The 19,971-nt window shown below is 55.7% G+C and overlaps 1 protein-coding gene across 3 annotated transcripts in view; it reads right to left on the reverse strand.

Annotated features, from left to right (window-relative positions):
* The window catches only part of CDC42BPB (CDC42 binding protein kinase beta), a 134,019-nt gene that overhangs the window by 62,808 nt on the left and 51,240 nt on the right, over positions 1 to 19,971 (reverse strand). For all 3 annotated transcript variants that reach the window (XR_004057395.1, XM_010353708.2, XM_030931068.1), the window contains exons 4-5: positions 9,966 to 10,061; positions 5,637 to 5,785 (exon numbers count right to left, since the gene is read on the reverse strand). Coding sequence is in view for 2 of the 3 variants with exons in the window: in XM_010353708.2 (XP_010352010.2) it covers positions 5,637 to 5,785; positions 9,966 to 10,061 (245 nt within the window). In the remaining variant the exon portion in view is untranslated. The remainder of the gene's footprint in view (positions 1 to 5,636; positions 5,786 to 9,965; positions 10,062 to 19,971) is intronic.

Consider the following 19,971-nt stretch of genomic DNA (forward strand, 5'->3'; position numbering starts at 1 on the left):
TGAGACTACTTTATTTAGATTGGAACAAACTGGTTCTTCTCTCCAAAAATCTCATCATCTGGGCTTCACTTTTGTGGTTTGGGAATGGAAGGCAGGACAATTCACAGAGAAATAGAGAAATGATTACACAGGAAAATGTTTAAGGCAAATAACCATAATTTCACATACACACAAATGTCCCAAGTGGCCTGAGACAGGCTAGGAAGACACAGAAGAGAGTAAGGAGGCCCCGAGACACGCCACAACAGGTGTTCTATGGACCGAGTTAGCAGAAATACAACAACCAGAGTCCAGGCTAAACACGACGTGGCTGCCAGGAATTCCCTAAAAAATAGTGATGTTTTTCCAGGGGCCACCCGAGGACCACCACCACCAGTACACTCTGAGAAGACAGGCCGAGGAGGGGTCTCAGGAAGGCCATCTTCCTTGTGTACCTTCCAGGGGCCTTCAACTGCTGGCCATTTGCATGCTCTGGGGGTCATCTGTGCAGTGTAATTCTGTATTTAAAACGTGGTGGTGGTCGATTTTATTTTTTTTAAGTGAACTTGCTGTTTGTGTGAGGAAAGCTCTCCTGGCAGAAGAGCACTGGAGGTTCAAGGCAAGGGCTGGCCTATGGCTCCCAACCGCCGAGGCCTTTAGATGGGCAGGTGGTCCCCAGGCCAACTGAGAGAGCTGATGGTCCCCACGGACCACTGTGCTGGGACTGCCTGTGTCGATTCTCTGCTAAAACCAGGGAGCAGTGGCATCTTCAGGGGAGACTCAGGCACAGGGCTGAGCAGCAGCTCTAGGCTTCCTCAAGTGCCTTTTTTCCCAGCTGCTGAGATTCCGGCTAACATCAGTGGCATCCAGCAGGTGGGGGTGAAAGAGCCATGGTGAACCGCAGGCTTTATTTCTCCCTTCCAGCTCTTCCTCTGACACACTGAAAAGGGAGGCTGCTTCTGTCCCTCACCGTCCCATTTTTGAGTGATGTCAACTCCTGCTTCCAACCATTCCCCTTGTGGAGCTTCCAGCTGCAAAACCAACAGAAGTCTGATTCCCACAGCAGGTGCGCCTCAGCCTCCAGAGCACACAGCCCACCACCTGGGGAATGGCCCCAGAGCCACTCTGACCACCAGATCTTCTCTCCGAGGTTTTTTTTTTTTTTTTTTTTTTTTTTTTTTTTTGCCAGATTTCCTCTACTTCATCTTCTGCCTCTTCCACTGAACTTTTTACTTTAGCTTTTATTTTCCAAGACTTTTTGTTTTCTACATACTCTTTTTCTTAAAATTTGTACTCTCTTCTTATTTTGTTCACACACTACACTCTCTGCTCTCTCTTTGGGAATGTGATGTTCTCTCTTTTTTTTTTTGAGACAGAGTTTCGCTCTTGCTGCCCAGGCTGGAGTGCAATGGCACGATCTCGGCTCACTGCAAACTCCACTTCGTGGGTTCAAGTGATTTTCCCGCCCCAGCCTCCTGAGTAGCTGGGAGTACGGGTGCTCATCACTAAGCCTGGCTAATTTTTTGTATTTTTAGTAGAGACAGGGTTTTACCATGTTGGCCAGGCACGTCTTGAACTCCTGACCTCAGGTGATCCACCTGCCTTGGCCTCCCAAAGTCCTGGGATTACAGGCGTGAGCCAGTGTGTCTGGCCAATGTTCTCTCTCTTTGAAGCCCTTTGTGTCATTCGTGATCTCTGCCTTTCCTGATATCACCAGGGCTGACTTCTCAGGAAGGAGCTGTACACACCTGTGAGGCGCACACGCTGGGTCCTGGTCTCCCACTGATTTCCTCACCCAGAAAGCTTTTGGGGTCCAGCTGCAGAAGCCAGGCAGCAGCTGTGAAAGCTGCAGACCCCCGCCTGGTGGGATGGAATCCCCGCAGCACCTAACCAACCACAGGAAGGGGCCCAAGCGGCAGCACAGTGGCACAGGCTCCAAACCACAGTTACATCGGCCAGCGGCACCACTCTGGCGCCAATGACATTTCTTTCTGACCCTACCAAATGCTCACAATGTCCCCACCTGAGACTGGGGTAAGACAGGCCTCCTAGAAACATCTCCATTTTTAGATTGCATCTGGGCACTCAGTCTGAATAATGAGTTAATTTGGGGGAAAAAATAAAGTTTTTAAAATTACATATTTTGATGTCTACTATGCCTGGAGGTCAAATGACTGAGCAAAGCTTCTACACAGCCAATTAAGAGAATGAGGAGGCTCCCACCTGTAATCCCAGAACTTTGGGAGGCTGAGGCAGGCGGATCACGAGGTCAGGAGATTGAGACCATCCTGGCTAACAGTGAAACCCCGTCTCTACTAAAAATACAAAAAAGTAGCTGGGCATGGTGGCGGGCGCCTGTAGTCCCAATTACTCGGGAGGCTGAGGTAGGAGAATGGCGTGAACCCGGGAGGCGGAGCTTGCAGTGAGCCGAGATCATGCCACTGCACTCCAGCCTGGGCGACAGAGCGAGACTCAGTCTCAAAAAAAAAAAAGGAATGAGGAGAACGCTTTCTATTTAGGGGGAGAAAACAATTAAAAAGGTGGTAAAACTAATTTCCCTGGAGATCTGTGATAAATACAAAGACACTTATTTCTCTATTGTGAATTAAGTTCTACCAAGAAGAGAGTATAAATCTAACTGTTAAAAACTATATTAACTTATAGGCCAGGCACAGTGGCTCATGCCTGTAATCCCAGCACCTTGGGAGGCCGAGGTAGGTGGATCACCTGAGGTCGGGAGTCCTAGACCAGCTTGACCAACATGGAGAAACCCCATCTCTACTAAAAATACAAAATTAGCCGGGCATGGTGGTGCATGCCTTTAATCCCAGCTACTCGGGAGGCTGAGGCAGGAGAGTTGCTTGAACCTGGGAGGTGGAGATTGCGGTGAGCCGAGATCGCGCCATTGCACTCCAGCCTGGTTAACAAGAGTGAGACTCCATCCCAATCAATCAATCAATAAAACCTTATACTAACTTATAAAAGCAGGCATAACTATGTTAAGAAATACAGTTTTTAAAAAGAAAGAAAGAGAAGCAATGTCCACAATCTCATCGCACTAAACGAGTGTCTGTTCTTTCAGGACACCTCCCTGTGCGCTGGGAGGTGTGTGCCATCAGCAGTGTGGCTGAGGCAAGGCACCCACCTCTCTAGCCTCAATTTCCTCCTCTAGCAACGAGGCAGCACTCCAGCAAGATGGAAGAGCTATAACTCAGCGGCGCCCTCGCTCCCCACACAGGAGGGGCTGTGTCTGCTTGGGAAAACCTCCTGATCACCACGGAGGGGGCCCGAGCACAGGCCTACAGCTCAGAACACAAAGAGCCATGGAGACCACAATGGCCTCCCACCTCTCGAGAGCAGCCCCAAGGTGGAAGGCACAGGCACACGTGATGCCTGCAAAGTTCCAAAGGGAAAGTGGTTTACAACCAAAAACTCCACACTGGATAAAGCACCAGTCACAGACACACATGGAATAAAGACACTGATCTCAAAAAATGATCTCATATACCCTCGTTCCAGATACCACTGAAGGACATGCGCTACCAAGCCAAACTAAAAGCCAAGAAAAAGAAAAACGAATGACTTGTAAAACCAGGGAGCCAATCCCAGAAAGGGAGAGGGAATCTCTGCACTTGAAAAGCCATCTCAGAACGAGTGTAGCACAGAACAAACGAGGAGCCAACGCGGAATAGAGGAGGGGAATGATGGAAGGGACAGCGCCAAAGAAAACCAGACCGCGACTACCCGATGCGTGTCCAGGTACGGAGCTTCGCAACGTGGCCATAATATCTGGGGACAAATTAGTGACAGCTACAAAGAAAAACTAACAAAAAGCAAGGCAATTATCAACTCCAGAGAAAGCAAAAGTTTATGTAAGTGTAGCTCTCAACTACAATCCTGCTGTCATAGTTACACAGTCATAGTATTATCAACACCAAACGCTGACTGAACCATAGCTAAAAGCATGGTTTTTAACCATACTAATCAGGATGATCTGCGGCCGGGCGTGGTGGCTCACGCCTGTAATCCCAGCACATTGGGAGGCTGAGGCGGGTGGATCACTTGAGGTCAGGAATTCAAGACCAGCCTGGCCAAAGTGGCAAAATCTCATCTCTACTAAAAAGGCAAAAAAATTAGGCCGGGCGCAGTGGCTCACGCCTGTAATCCCAGCACTTTGGGAGGCTGAGGTGGGTGGATCACGAGGTCAGGGGATCAAGACCAGCCTGGCTAACATGGTGAAACACCATCTCTACTAAAAGATACAAAAAATTAGCTGGGCGTGGTGGTGGGCCCCTGTAGTACCAGTGACTCAGGAGGCTGAGGCAGGAGAATGGCGTGAACCTGGGAGGCAGAGCTTGCAGTGAGCCGAGATGGCGCCCCTGTACTCCAGCCTGGGCAACAGAGCGAGACACCGTCTCAAAAAAAAAAAAAAAAAAAAATTAGCCAGGCATGGTGTTGGGCACCTGTAGTCCCAGCTACTCAGGAGCCTAAGGCAGGAGAATCTCTTGAACCCAGGAGGCAGAGGCTACAGTGAGTGAAATCACGCCACTACACTGCAGCCTGGGTGGCAGAGCAAGTCTCCATCCTAAAAAATATATCAAAATCAAAATCAAAAGGACGATGTGGGAGAAGGGAAGAGAGTTTGGAAGTATATGTGGGAGAGATGGGTGACAGAGAGAAAGAGGTAATTATGTAAAAGAGTTACAATTTCAATTTAACAGAGGTGATCTAAAGCCAAAAAAGAAAAGAAAGAAATTAGCAATATAAACCTGTGACTTAAGACACACGAAGGTAGATGCTGGAAAAATAATTTTACAAGTTTACAATAGTTATCTGACCAACTATAATCAGTGGGGCCAGGGCTGGGCTTGGTTTTGGTTGGAGGCTCTATAGAACTGTTTGACTTTTTAAACCTATTACCACAAAATTATCTTGTAATAAACACACAAGTAAAACTAGTTTTTAAAAACAAAAACCAAAACAAACCACAGGACTGAATCTTTTGAGTCTCACAACAAGAGGGAGGCGAAGACGTGGACTCAGTGGCTGAGTCACTGAGGAGCTGCCCTCCCAGCCAAGAAGGGAGAGGGCCCCGGAGAGCAGGAGAGGGAGCTGCCTCAGGCTTCTGCCCCACACGCTCTCTCAGCTCAAGTCCTGCATGTCGTAGTGACGGGAGCCTCTTCCTCAAGCCCATCTTTCCTTTGTGTATCCTGGGGCCCTTCAGGGGTCAGCACGGCACAGAGAAGAGCAGAGTTGAGAAAGACGTGGAGACAGAGGGCCCAGGCCCCACATGAGGCATTTCAGGGTGGTAGGGACAGAGGACCCCGAGCCCCACGAGTCCCAGGGAGCACAGGCATTTCAGGGAAGGGGGGTCTCAGGCAGGGAGAGGTTGAGTCAACGTCAAATAAATGTCAAAAGACACAGTGGCTTCAGCTGACAGGAGTTAGACCATCACAACTGCAACAATGAGAGCTGGGATCCACTGGGTGCTGGGGCTGGAAGATGGTGATGTGGGCAAATCAGTCTGTGCTGCGGCAGCTCAATGTGGGGACTCGCGACCTACATGGCTTCCTGGGGTGGCCTGGACTTGGGAGCTCTGAAAGGATTATTTTAACAATTAAACGTGGTTTCCATAAAATATATCAGAAGCTGGTTACCTGTGGACGTAATGAAGCTGATGGATGGAGTCAATGGCCAGCACCATTTCACCAATGTAGAACCTCGCCATATCTTCTGGAAGCTTGTCTTCAAATTTGCTGAGCAGGGTCAGTAAATCACCACCCACATAGTAATCCATGACTAAGTACTACAAATTGCAAAGAGAAGGGGAGAGAATACCACATTTAGTCACCACCAAACCTGACAATTAAAGGCCAGCCTTTCATGGCGAGGTTCTCAGGCTCCAGGTCTGGCTCGTGGCATCTCAGCTGCTCTTCTGTCACCCAAGACCCTCCTTTTGGAAGGCATGCCCCGACGCGTCCACGATGCCACCATCTTCAGGTGTGCATATGGCAGAGAGCGGACGTCAGTGAGTGATGTATTTAATCAATGGGAGGAATGATGAAAGGGTTTGATGTTGGAGAGGGCACTCTAAAAGCTAGTGACCCAAAGCAGAAGCACAGTTAACAGCCCGTCAATCCTATGGGTTTAAAAATAATTCTCCAGGCCCTCATGTTACGGACCAAACCACAGAAGGGAGGTGAAGTATCTAACATCTCACATGCTATCAGCAGTTCTTATTGGAAAGATTATATCATAAAAGAGCCGAAAAATAATTACTTATAGGTTCACTCCAACAGAAACCTCAGAAAAGCTCCTGCTTAAGTAGAAATTGGAGTAATGGAAGAAAAAACATCTGCTAACAGAGCTGAACCCGTCACTTCCCTGCTAGTTCCCTCCCCACCAGGCCAGCCATGTGCTCGGAGTGGGTGACCCCGAGGTGAGCCTGTGTGGAGCTCTGCCTGAGGACAGCCTGTCTCTTGCAGTACTTAGAAAGTTCAGACCACAAAGCCCACAGTCTGTGGAGGCCCCAGTGGGGAGATCTCACAGGTCAGAGAGGACCAGGACAGGCAAGACCATCACAGCCAGAGTCAGGGTGGCAGCTAACACCTCCATCTCTGGGGCCACTGTGCCTCAGGGACTGCTGGGGAAGCACGTGGCCTGCACCTCACAGGAGCTGCCTTCCTTGGTGCAAATTTCCTGTGATGAGATGGATGCTCTGGTCTGGACAGCTAGCTTTTAACCAACCCACACAGGGAGGAAACGCCCTGTTATCAGTTGGGGCAGTGACCCTGTAGTATTTATTGAGAACCCAATCATATCAGCTTCTGTCACCATGAAGGCCTACGCCCAGGTTGTGAGACGCAGGCCAGTGCTGTCCTGTTCACGCTCCCACCTACCCTAGCCTCCGGCACCAAGACCCCATCAACACGGGAGGCTTGGGGATGGGCCCAGGGTCGCCCAGCAGGCAAGGACAGAACAAAGACCTGGGCACAACAGTCAGACTCCACGCCCATCACACCCAACCAGACTGCGTGTCTCCAAAGGAAGGGAAGCGCCCCACCGGTGGGCTTGTCTGAGAAAGGGAGGGGCCCAGCTAGATCAGAGGAAATGATAGAAGCCTTCACTTTAGGTCCTTGCTCTCAAAAGAATCTTTACCAGCAAACTCTCATCCCTTCCAAGCCTCTCCACAGCTGTCCCGCCCTGTGGAGCCTTCCTCAAGTCACCGAGGGCAGCCTCAGCCTCCCTGCCCTGGCTCAGGCACTGCCTGTCCTTCCCCGCTGAGTTTTTCAGTTTGTTCATTTGCTTGTGCACCTTCACCGTGGCTCTGTTGGCCCCTCTGGCAACGGGGGCACTGGCATGCACGAGACAGCAAGGTCCCTGGCTCAGCAGAGCTCACACTGGGGGCAGGAGAGACCGTGGTCAGCACGGAGAGCAGGCAGGGGTGAGTGCCAGCCAACCGCAGGTCCCCTGGTGAGGTGGCCCGGCCAGAGGCTGCCAAGCAAAGGCCTGAGGAGAGCCGGGGTTGTGCTCCAGATGAAGGGGTGCATGCAAAGCGGCTAGGAGGAAAGTGGCAGTGGCACGCTGGAGCCTGCTAAATGGGGAGGGCCGGCCACAGTGGTGGCTGCAGCCCCACTCTCAGAACAGTGAGTGGGTGATGTTCCCCAACTACGTTCAGAAGCCCAGGCATGGAGGTGCCGCTGTGTGCGGAGGGCAATGGAGAGAGGGGTGGTGGATGCACACTGCAGGCATTCCAGAGGGAGACGCCCCGGCGTTGACAGACACACACGGGGCCAGGGAGATGCAGTGAACGAAGGGCGAAGGGCCAGGCCCTCAGGCCCCTGAAGAAAGCATGGAGTTGAGTCAAGCCCTTACTAGCTGAGCCCCGGCCGTGTCCACGTCTGCCTAGAACTCTAAGATGAGCAGGGGCATCCTACAGCAGCACTGGGTCTGATCAACGGTCTCCTGGAACATGGTCTGTGAGGAAAGCTAATGCGGGAGCTCGTGAGGTAGACGGCAGAGACCCACTCCGGAAAGAGAACCAGACCTAGCCTGTCCTGTCACAGAACGCGGGGTGCTGAGTTAAGCCAGTAAGTTTCAGTTAGCAGTCAAACAGGTCTAATTTTGATAAAACTCCGCGAGATAGCTCCAATACAAACTGTAGCAGAACCCACGCAGAACCGGTGGGAGGCCAGAGGAACCCATGTTTCCCTATCACTATGAGAGGCACCTGACACCAGCCTGCACTCCGGCCAGCCTCACAACCATAGGAAGGGGAACTGGCCTAACCCTCAACACCCCCGCTCAAGGTGGCAGGTGTGCACTGCAGAAGCTGGCCCCGCAGACACGTGCCAGAAAGTTCGCCTTTGTTCTGTCATCCTTAATTTTCATGGTACTTCTACCTGGGCAACTCCAAAACCTCGAGAACATGGAATCTTCACAGGGGCTCCTAACTGATGTGTCTTAACTTAGAATACACCCGGCAACACCTAACATTTTAGATGTCAGCATGCTAATTTCAGAAAAATATTAGAAACAAAACAAGAAGCATTATCTTCCTTCGTACAGATCCCAGTTGCCTGTACTCCTTAGAAACTTCACTCAGTTCTTATCAAAAGTGGAAATGAACTGGAGACAGTCCACCAGGGTCCCAGGAAAAGGGACACTGAGCAGGAAGCGGGGGGCAGGGGTTTATGTGGAGATGGCCCCAGAGCAGAGGACCCGGAACCTGCTTGCCAGGTTAGAGCTGGGACTGGGACACAGGGGCTGTCATCCATGTGGTCACTTTGGGCAAGTGACTTTGCCTCTCTCTGCCCCAGACACCCCCTTATGAAACGGTGGAATCACTGGGTCGTTGGGAAGCCTGACGGGGACCCTTGTGGGCCTGAAATGTCCTAAGTGCTCAACAAACACCAGCTGCCCCCTCTGCTGAGCAAACACATATATGTAAAGTCTAAATAATCAGCACACCCTTTTCTCTAATCCTGGGTGTTCAAATCTCAGGGCTTTCTCTGATGCTTCAAGGATTACTCAGGGTGAATGGAAGGATCTGACACTACTCCATCTGCTGTGAACCAGCGGAGCACACAACCCAGGAGCTTCGGGTGGACACACGCGTTGGCTGTCGTGGAAAAGGAAGCCTCGGGTCCCTGCCCTGAGGTTCGGTGACCACAGCGACTACGCCCCTCTTGCCACCGCTGCAGAAACGGTGCCACTGGGAATGAGTCGGGCTCAGACCTGCTTCTCTGAAGTCTGCACGTGTCCCGTCCACCCAGAGCTCCAGTAGTGGCCACTTTTAGGTTCAGGCAAACCTGGAGAGTCATTCTAGGAATAAAAAGTCCTGAACAATGCGGTCTGCGGGCCACTCAGCGGCCGAGACCAAGGGCTGGTTTCCCCTTCACCGCTAAGTCAGCTGCCTTAGAGTGCAGTAGAGGTGAACGCACTTGACGATGCGCACGCATGTGCGCCATGAGGCTGCTCCGTCCGTCCTGAGAGCAAGCCCTGTTTAAGTCAGAAAAATACACAGGCAGCGTGGAGACCAAGAGTCACCTAAAACCTGTCAGAAGGGCCTGGGGCAGCGACAGGAGGACTGCAGGCACACAAGAGGCACTCCCTGACTCAGCCCGAGATGAGATGGAGGCAAAAACGTCCACACGGCTGAATCCCCATTGCAGTTCCTTATTCCCAATAATCCAAGATTCAAAGTATTTCAAACTCCCAGCTGATTCAAATGTAACAAACCCAGCAAACGAACTAATCAGCTGCTCTAGTGATGAGCAAAAAACGAAGTCCTTACTTTCACAGGTTTATTTTTAAAAAGTTCTACCTGACAATTACTGTATGAAAACAAGCCCCTCCGTTTTATCCAGTCCAATACACATTTTTAAAATGTCAGTTGCATGTTGTCTTACTGAATTTTTAGTGACAGCATAAAGGAATAAAGCCAGAGCGAATGCCCTGACCAAGTCTCTGGCCGTGCAACCTACCAGGTGGTTCTCGTCCTGAAAGGCATAGTGCAGCGCGGTGATCCACTGGCAGTCGCCGTTCACCAGCACATCGCGCTCCTCTCGGAAGCACGCGGTCTGCAAAGCAATGAGGGGCGTCAGTCTGTGTTTACTGGGAAGTAGGTCAGAGAGCGTACTGCCAGTCTCGGGGTCCCTGCTGGGACAGTGGCTCCAGCCATGGTGTCCCTGCCTTCTGGGCTCCTCCTTGTGCACCACCCCGAGGCTGCAGAGGCAGAGTCATCCCTCATCCCTTCCTCTCCCAACCCCTGTGAACTTCCAAGGGCTGCTGAGGACGCCCTTGCACCCTGCTGTCCCACAGGCACCATTTCTGTGGCCGACACTTAAGATTCACCCCACCCTCATGTGGATTCCTGACTGGACTCCTCCCACCCGGCACCACCTGACTTCTCTACCAGATCAACCTCCGCCAAGTATCGATGGCATGGGTGGCCCCACGTGTCTGCCCTCTCCGTCCTATACCCACTGTTGAGCTGCCATGCAGCTGGCAGGAGAGGGCACACACGTTTGCTGAAATCACAGTATAGGGATGACACGATTGTGACAGACTCCACGAGGAAGGCCTACGGCCAGCAGCACAGGGCAAGAGGCTGCCCTCTATCCTGCTATGGCTTCCAGAAGAGTTTTAATGCCCAGGTGGCATCTCTGTTTAAAAGTCACCAGGCCTGGCTGAGTGCAGTGGCTCACACCTGTAAGCCTAGCACTTTGGGAGGCCAAGGTGGGTGGATCACCTGAAGTCAGGAATTCAAGACCAGCCTGGCCAACATGATGAAACCCCACTTATACTAAAAACTAGCCAGGCGTGGTGGCAGGTGCCTGTAATCCCAGCTACGCAGGAGGCTGAAGCAGGAAAACTGCCTGAACCCAGCAGGTAGAGGTTGTGGTGAGCGGAAATCGCACCACTGTACTCCAGCCCGGACCACAGAGCGAGACTGTCTCAAAAAAAGAAAAAAAAAAAGTCACCACGCCTTTGGCGAAATTTTAACATCATTTCTTCTTTATTGAGCATAGAACAAGATTTAAACTGTCTTACATTTGAAACTTGTCAAGCTTAACAAAACTATAAGTACATTATGGAGAGCTTGCTATGTGAGGCACGAGGGCACGGTTCTGGCTCTCAGCTGAGTCTCACAGCGACCTCTAAAACTTGTTTCTTCTACAAGGTTTTCTTTTACTAAACTTTAAAAAGTTTTCCTTTCAGGCTGGCCATGGTGGCTCACGCTATAATCCTAGCTCTTTGGGAGGCCAAGGCGGGAGGATCACTTGAGCCCAGGAGTTTGAGACCAGCCTAGGCAACATAGTGAGACCCTGTCTCTACAAAGAATCTTAAAAATTAGCTGGGTGTGGTGGCACCCATCTGCAGTCCCAGCTACTCAAGAGGCTGAGGTGGGAGGATGGATGAACCCAGCCGAGATCACACCACTGTACTCCAGCCCGTACAACAGAGTAACAGAGTGAGACCCTGTCTCTAAAACAAGAAAAAAAGGGTTTTCTTTTCAAATGAAATGGTTGGCTGCGCACAGTGACTCACGCTTGTAATCCCAGCACTTTGGGAGGCCGAGGCAGATGGATCACAAGGTCAGGAGTTCGAGACTAGCTTGGCCAACATGGTGAAACCCTGCTTGTACTAAAAATATAAAAATGAGCTGGGCGTGGTGGCGGGTGCCTGTAGTCCCAGCTACTCGGGAGGCTGAGGCAGGAGAATCGTTTGAACCCCGGAGGCGGAGGTTGCAGTGAGCCAAGATTGCACCACTGCACTCCAGCCTGGCCGACAGGGAGAGACTCTGTCTCAAAAAAAGAAAAAAAAAAAGAAAAAAGAAATGAAATGGTTGTTGCAGCTGTGTCCCAGTTCTACTAATGACAACATGACGGGGGTCAGCATTCAGCTTGCTAATGTCCAGACATGCAGAGACCAGCAGTTCTGGAATCACCATGACCCCTCTGCCAACGGCCACGAGGGCCTGGAGAGGGGACAACTACAAGGAAACCTGCGCCCGGCGTGCCCGTCCCCCCGTCCTCCAGAACACCCCAGAAAGAAATGGGGATGGACCTGCGCCCGGCGTGCCCGTCCACCCGTCCTCCAGAACACCCAGAAAGAAATGGGGATGGACCTGCGCCCGGCGTGCCCGTCCCCCCGTCCTCCAGAACACGCCAGAAAGAAATGGGGATGGACCTGCGCCCGGCGTGCCCGTCCCCCCGTCCTCCAGAACACGCCAGAAAGAAATGGGGATGGACCTGCCCGCCCGGCGTGCCCGTCCCCCCGTCCTCCAGAACACGCCAGAAAGAAATGGGGATGGACCTGCGCCCGGCGTGCCCGTCCCCCCGTCCTCCAGAACACGCCAGAAAGAAATGGGGATGGACCTGCGCCCGGCGTGCCCGTCCCCCCGTCCTCCAGAACACGCCAGAAAGAAATGGGGATGGACCTGCGCCCGGCGTGCCCGTCCCCCCGTCCTCCAGAACACCCAGAAAGAAATGGGGATGGACCTGCGCCCGGCGTGCCCGTCCCCCGTCCTCCAGAACACCCAGAAAGAAATGGGGATGGACCTGCGCCCGGCGTGCCCGTCCCCCGTCCTCCAGAACACCCCAGAAAGAAATGGGGATGGACCTGCGCCCGGCGTGCCCGTCCCCCCGTCCTCCAGAACACGCCAGAAAGAAATGGGGATGGACCTGCGCCCGGCGTGCCCGTCCCCCCGTCCTCCAGAACACGCCAGAAAGAAATGGGGATGGACCTGCGCCCGGCGTGCCCGTCCCCCCGTCCTCCAGAACACGCCAGAAAGAAATGGGGATGGACCTGCGCCCGGGGTGCCCGTCCCCCCGTCCTCCAGAACACGCCAGAAAGAAATGGGATGGACCTGCGCCCGGCGTGCCCGTCCACCCGTCCTCCAGAACCCCCCAGAAAGAAATGGGGATGGACCTGCGCCCGGCGTGCCCGTCCCACCCGTCCTCCAGAACCCCGCAGAAAGAAATGGGGATGGACCTGCGCCCGGCGTGCCCGTCCACCCGTCCTCCAGAACCCCCCAGAAAGAAATGGGGATGGACCTGCGCCCGGCGTGCCCGTCCACCCGTCCTCCAGAACCCCCAGAAAGAAATGGGGATGGACCTGCGCCCGGCGTGCGCGTCCACCGTCCTCCAGAACACCCCAGAAAGAAATGGGGATGACCTGCGCCCGGCGTGCCCGTCCACCCGTCCTCCAGAACCCCACAGAAAGAAATGGGGATGGACCTGCGCCCGGCGTGCCCGTCCACCCGTCCTCCAGAACCCCCCAGAAAGAAATGGGGATGGACCTGCGCCCGGCGTGCCCGTCCACCCGTCCTCCAGAACACCCAGAAAGAAATGGGGATGGACCTGCGCCCGGCGTGCCCGTCCACCCGTCCTCCAGAACCCGCCAGAAAGAAATGGGGATGGACCTGCGCCCGGCGTGCCCGTCCACCCGTCCTCCAGAACACGCCAGAAAGAAATGGGGATGGACCTGCGCCCGGCGTGCCCGTCCACCCGTCCTCCAGAACACGCCAGAAAGAAATGGGGATGGACCTGCGCCCGGCGTGCCCATCCCCCCGTCCTCCAGAACACGCCAGAAAGAAATGGGGATGGACCTGCGCCCGGCGTGCCCGTCCCCCCGTCCTCCAGAACACCCCAGAAAGAAATGGGGATGGACCTGCGCCCGGCGTGCCCGTCCCCCCGTCCTCCAGAACACGCCAGAAAGAAATGGGGATGGACCTGCGCCCGGCGTGCCCGTCCCCCCGTCCTCCAGAACACCCCAGAAAGAAATGGGGATGGACCTGCGCCCGGCGTGCCCGTCCACCCGTCCTCCAGAACACCCAGAAAGAAATGGGGATGGACCTGCGCCCGGCGTGCCCGTCCACCCGTCCTCCAGAACCCCCAGAAAGAAATGGGGATGGACCTGCGCCCGGCGTGCCCGTCCCCCCGTCCTCCAGAACACGCCAGAAAGAAATGGGGATGGACCTGCGCCCGGCGTGCCCGTCCCCCCGTCCTCCAGAACACGCCAGAAAGAAATGGGGATGGACCTGCGCCCGGCGTGCCCGTCCCCCCGTCCTCCAGAACACCCAGAAAGAAATGGGGATGGACCTGCGCCGGCGTGCCCCCCATGGACCTGACGCCCGGCGTGCCCGCGTCCCCCCGTCCTCCAGAACACCCAGAAAGAAATGGGGATGGACCTGCGCCCGGCGTGCCCGTCCACCCGTCCTCCAGAACACCCCAGAAAGAAATGGGGATGGACCTGCGCCCGGCGTGCCCGTCCCCCCGTCCTCCAGAACACGCCAGAAAGAAATGGGGATGGACCTGCGCCCGGCGTGCCCGTCCCCCCGTCCTCCAGAACACGCCAGAAAGAAATGGGGATGGACCTGCGCCCGGCGTGCCCGTCCCCCCGTCCTCCAGAACACCCCAGAAAGAAATGGGGATGGACCTGCGCCCGGCGTGCCCGTCCCCCCGTCCTCCAGAACACCCCAGAAAGAAATGGGGATGGACCTGCGCCCGGCGTGCCCGTCCCCCCGTCCTCCAGAACACCCCAGAAAGAAATGGGGATGGACCTGCGCCCGGCGTGCCCGTCCCCCCGTCCTCCAGAACACCCCAGAAAGAAATGGGGATGGACCTGCGCCCGGCGTGCCCGTCCACCCGTCCTCCAGAACCCCCCAGAAAGAAATGGGGATGGACCTGCGCCCGGCGTGCCCGTCCACCCGTCCTCCAGAACCCCCCAGAAAGAAATGGGGATGGACCTGCGCCCGGCGTGCCCGTCCACCCGTCCTCCAGAACCCCCCAGAAAGAAATGGGGATGGACCTGCGCCCGGCGTGCCCGTCCACCCGTCCTCCAGAACCCCCCAGAAAGAAATGGGGATGGACCTGCGCCCGGCGTGCCCGTCCACCCGTCCTCCAGAACACCCAGAAAGAAATGGGGATGGACCTGCGCCCGGCGTGCCCGTCCACCCGTCCTCCAGAACACCCCAGAAAGAAATGGGGATGGACCTGCGCCCGGCGTGCCCGTCCACCCGTCCTCCAGAACACCCCAGAAAGAAATGGGGATGGACCTGCGCCCGGCGTGCCCGTCCACCCGTCCTCCAGAACACGCCAGAAAGAAATGGGGATGGACCTGCGCCCGGCGTGCCCGTCCCACCGTCCTCCAGAACACCCAGAAAGAAATGGGGATGGACCTGCGCCCGGCGTGCCCGTACCCCCTCCAGAACCCCAGAAGAAAAGGGGATGGACCTGCGCCCGGCGTGCCCGTCCCCCCGTCCCCAGAACCCCCCAGAAAGAAATGGGATGGACCTGCGCCCGGCGTGCCCGTCCCCCGTCCTCCAGAACCCCCAGAAAGAAATGGGGATGGACCTGCGCCCGGCGTGCCCGTCCACCCGTCCTCCAGAACCCCCCAGAAAGAAATGGGGATGGACCTGCGCCCGGCGTGCCCGTCCACCCGTCCTCCAGAACCCCCAGAAAGAAATGGGGATGGACCTGCGCCCGGCGTGCCCGTCCCCCCGTCCTCCAGAACCCCCAGAAAGAAATGGGGATGGACCTGCGCCCGGCGTGCCCGTCCCCCCGTCCTCCAGAACACCCAGAAAGAAATGGGGATGGACCTGCGCCCGGCGTGCCCGTCCCCCCGTCCTCCAGAACACGCCAGAAAGAAATGGGGATGGACCTGCGCCCGGCGTGCCCGTCCACCCGTCCTCCAGAACACGCCAGAAAGAAATGGGGATGGACCTGCGCCCGGCGTGCCCGTCCCCCGTCCTCCAGAACACGCCCAGAAAGAAATGGGGATGGACCTGCGCCCGGCGTGCCCGTCCCCCCGTCCTCCAGAACACGCCAGAAAGAAATGGGGATGGACCTGCGCCCGGCGTGCCCGTCCCCCGTCCTCCAGAACACCCCAGAAAGAAATGGGGATGGACCTGCGCCCGGCGTGCCCGTCCCCCGTCCTCCAGAACACCCCAGAAAGAAATGGGGATGGACCTGCGCCCGGCGTGCCCGTCCCCCCGTCCTCCAGAACACCCCAGAAAGAAATGGGGATGGACCTGCGGCCCGGCGTGCGCCGTCCCACCCGTCCTCCAGAACCCCCAGAAAGAAATGGGGATGGACCTGCGCCCGGCGTGCCCGTCCACCCGTCCTCCAGAACCCCCCAGAAGAAATGGGGAGGACCTGCGCCCGGCGTGCCCGTCCACCCGTCCTCATGAACCCCCCAGAAGAAATGGGGATGGACCTGCGCCCGGCGTGCCCGTCCACCCGTCCTCCAGAACACCCAGAAAGAAAGAAATGGGGATGGACCTGCGCCCGGCGTGCCCGTCCACCCGTCCTCCAGAACACCCCAGAAAGAATGGGGATGGACCTGCGCCCGGCGTGCCCCGTCCCCCGTCCCTCCAGAACACCCCAGAAAGAAATGGGGATGGACCTGCGCCCGGCGTGCCCGTCCACCCGTCCTCCAGAACACGCCAGAAAGAAATGGGGATGGACCTGCGCCCGGCGTGCCCGTCCCACCCGTCCTCCCAGAAACACGCCAGAAAGAAATGGGGATGGACCTGCGCCCGGCGTGCCCGTTCCACCCGTCCTCCAGAACACGCCAGAAGAAATGGGGATGGACCTGCGCCCGGCGTGCCCGTCCCCCGTCCCCAGAACCCAGAAAGAAATGGGGATGGACCTGCGCCCGGCGTGCCCGTCCCCCCGTCCTCCAGAACCCCCCAGAAAGAAATGGGGATGGACCTGCGCCCGGCGTGCCCGTCCCCCGTCCTCCAGAACCCCCAGAAAGAAATGGGGATGGACCTGCTCCCGGCGTGCCCGTCCACCCGTCCTCCAGAACCCCCCAGAAAGAAATGGGGATGGACCTGCGCCCGGCGTGCCCGTCCACCCGTCCTCCAGAACCCCCAGAAAGAAATGGGGATGGACCTGCGCCCGGCGTGCCCGTCCACCCGTCCTCCAGAACCCCCAGAAAGAAATGGGGATGGACCTGCGCCCGGCGTGCCCTCCACCCCCGTCCAGAACCCCCAGAAAGAAATGGGGATGGACCTGCGCCCGGGTGCCCGTCCACCCGTCCTCCAGAACACCCCAGAAAGAAATGGGATGGACCTGCGCCCGTGTCCCGTCCCTGTCCTCCAGAACACCCCAGAAAGAAATGGGGATGGACCTGCGCCCGGTGTGCCCGTCCACCTGTCCTCCAGAACACCCCAGAAAGAAATGGGGATGGACCTGCGCCCGGTGTGCCCGTCCACCTGTCCTCCAGAACACCCCAGAAAGAAATGGGGATGGACCTGCGCCCGGTGTGCCCGTCCACCTGTCCTCCAGAACACCCCAGAAAGAAATGGGGATGGACCTGCGGCCCGGTGTGCCCGTCCACCTGTCCTCCAGAACACCCCAGAAAGAAATGGGGATGGACCTGCGGCCCGGTGTGCCCGTCCACCTGTCCTCCAGAACACCCCAGAAAGAAATGGGGATGGACCTGCGGCCGGTGTGCCCGTCCACCTGTCCTCCAGAACACCCCAGAAAGAAATGGGGATGGACCTGCGCCCGGTGTGCCCGTCCACCTGTCCTGCAGAACACCCCAGAAAGAAATGGGGATGGACCTGCGGCCCGGTGTGCCCGTCCACCTGTCCTCCAGGACACCCCAGAAAGAAATGGGGATGGACCTGCGGCCGGTGTGCCCGTCCACCTGTCCTCCAGAACACCCCAGAAAGAAATGGGGATGGACCTGCGCCCGGTGTGCCCGTCCACCTGTCCTCCAGAACACCCCAGAAAGAAATGGGGATGAACCTGCGGCCGGTGTGCCCGTCCACCTGTCCTCCAGAACACACCCCAGAAAGAAATGGGGATGGAGTGCTGAGTCCCAGGTGAGCTGAGGCCGTGGGCTCAGGAGGCCGAGGCTGCCCCGGGGATCTGCGGCATCTGCGCCAACGCCTCTAGGAGATACTCCCTGAAGCTCTGCCTGGCGGCTGCCCAGAGCATTTAGGAAAAACCCATTCTTAAAACTAGGGACTGCCCGCAGGGTGACCTGCTGACAGGAAACTGACGTATTATCCAGCAGCTTTGTCTAAGGAGCAAAGAGAGAAACTTTTAATATTTTTTAAACAAGTGAGATGAAATAAAGACCTAGCCTGGTGGAAAAATTATAAACTTACACTGCTTAGCAACTCTTCTACCTACCAACCTCTTGTTTAATTCATGCTTTTAATCATTTGTAAATCAGTATTATAAAATCTAATGTTTAAAGTAAGTCTATGAAATAAAAATAAAAAGATAAATTATTTGCAACTAGCACCATATTTATATCTCTTACACACACATAGAGCCCATTATACATACTTCAGGATAATCATCACGACTAGCAAACATTCTTGGGCTTTTCTGAGCATGCCAGTTAAACTGGATCTGTGTAACCAGATTCAAATTAAATCAGCAATATTTACTCTTTTAAAATGTACTCATCTAACATGACATTTGTGCAAATACCAAACACCTTATACTTCTCCACACTTTCATGTAACAGTAGCTACTTTTTCCCCCTAAAAGTCTGCTCCAACAGCATTCCCGTGTTTGCCACTGTTTGGGGTGGGGAGAGGGCTGCTGGGGCTGAAGGCAGGCCCAGCGGAAGCACACGGTGAGATGACTGAGTGAGGATGGAGGCAAAGAGAGCAAAGGCTTCACCCAAAGAAGGAAGGGAGACCGTGTGCATCCCAGAAGCTGAGAGATGCAGGGAGCCGAAGCAATCACAGGCCACTGATATTTTGAGACCAAGGTGACTGCAAAATGGTGCTAACTCTTGTCAACCAACATGCGTTCAGTGAGCAACAAATGGGTGCGAGACCTTGTGCTGGGTGCCACAGCAGGGAAAGGGGAAACGGGTCCGGAGCGGAGGAGAGAAAAGTCAGAATGACTGAGTCACAAGGAACCGGTAACATCCCCAAGTTAACAAAACCCAGGGCCCTGGAGAGATCTGGCCCAAATCGATGGTTGCACTGCTGTCGGCCCAAGGTGTCAACCATCATGGGCAGCACAGGCACAAATTCCAGGACCAAAGAGGAAAGGGTCACCTCAAATTACTAGGAGGGTGACAGTGGTAAGAGGAGAGGGTCTAGAAACCCAAGAAGGACTTCCCAAGATGAGGAGGCGGCCACGTTGAGAGGCATCCAACTCCAGAAGCAAACGCTGACCACAGGGCTGAGCAGCCTACAGCCGCCGCAGCGCTGCCAGGTACAGGCCTCGCTCAGGGCGGGTCAGAGACACATGGGGCCACAGCAAACCATTGTGATGAACGGCAGCCTGCAAGGAGGGACTACTGCCTTCTGGCAGAGGCAGGAGTCACGGGAGAGGATGGAACATGATGGATGGAGCAGATCTGAAGCAGGAAGCAGCAGGTCAACTGGCCACGAAGGGCCTGGGCTCTGAGTGTAGGGGAGGGAAGATAGAGGGCAGGCGAGGAGAGAAACTCAAGATGGCCAGAGAGGAAAAGCGTGGGCTCCCCAGCAGGCCTGGCCTGCCTTGGGCAGGCAGGAGGGAGACCAGGGGCTGAGCACGTGGCTATAGAGATGGGGTCAGGGGCACGGAACAGCCACCAAGAAGACTGACACTGAACTAAGAAACAGGAGCTGATCAAAGCCTGCTGAGTAGTGGTCCACTTTCATCTGTGACCGTGAGGCTCCTCTAGGTGGGAATCTAAAGACCCATTCTGTATGTTAGCAGCGTCCAGATGTGTTCATTCCTCTGGTGTATGGAGCAGAACTGCAATCAATGCTAAAACTCTCCTGAAGCTTTTTATTTGCCTTTACAGTAAACAGAACCCTGCCAACATTCTCGAGGGTGCGCTCTCAGGAACGGTGTCCAGCAAGCGAGTGATCGCCAAGGCGGGGAGCAACAGGCGCCAGGAGGAGGCTGAGACCTCCCCAACAGAGAGTGCTCGCTCTGTCCTGGGGGAAGGGAGGCCCAGGGCTGTGGGGTGACTGCAGCTTTTCCCCAGCTGGCTTCACAGTCACTTTCTGCTCAC

This window comes from Rhinopithecus roxellana, chromosome 5 (assembly GCF_007565055.1).
Source record: "Rhinopithecus roxellana isolate Shanxi Qingling chromosome 5, ASM756505v1, whole genome shotgun sequence".
NCBI classification, from domain to species: domain Eukaryota; kingdom Metazoa; phylum Chordata; class Mammalia; order Primates; family Cercopithecidae; genus Rhinopithecus; species Rhinopithecus roxellana.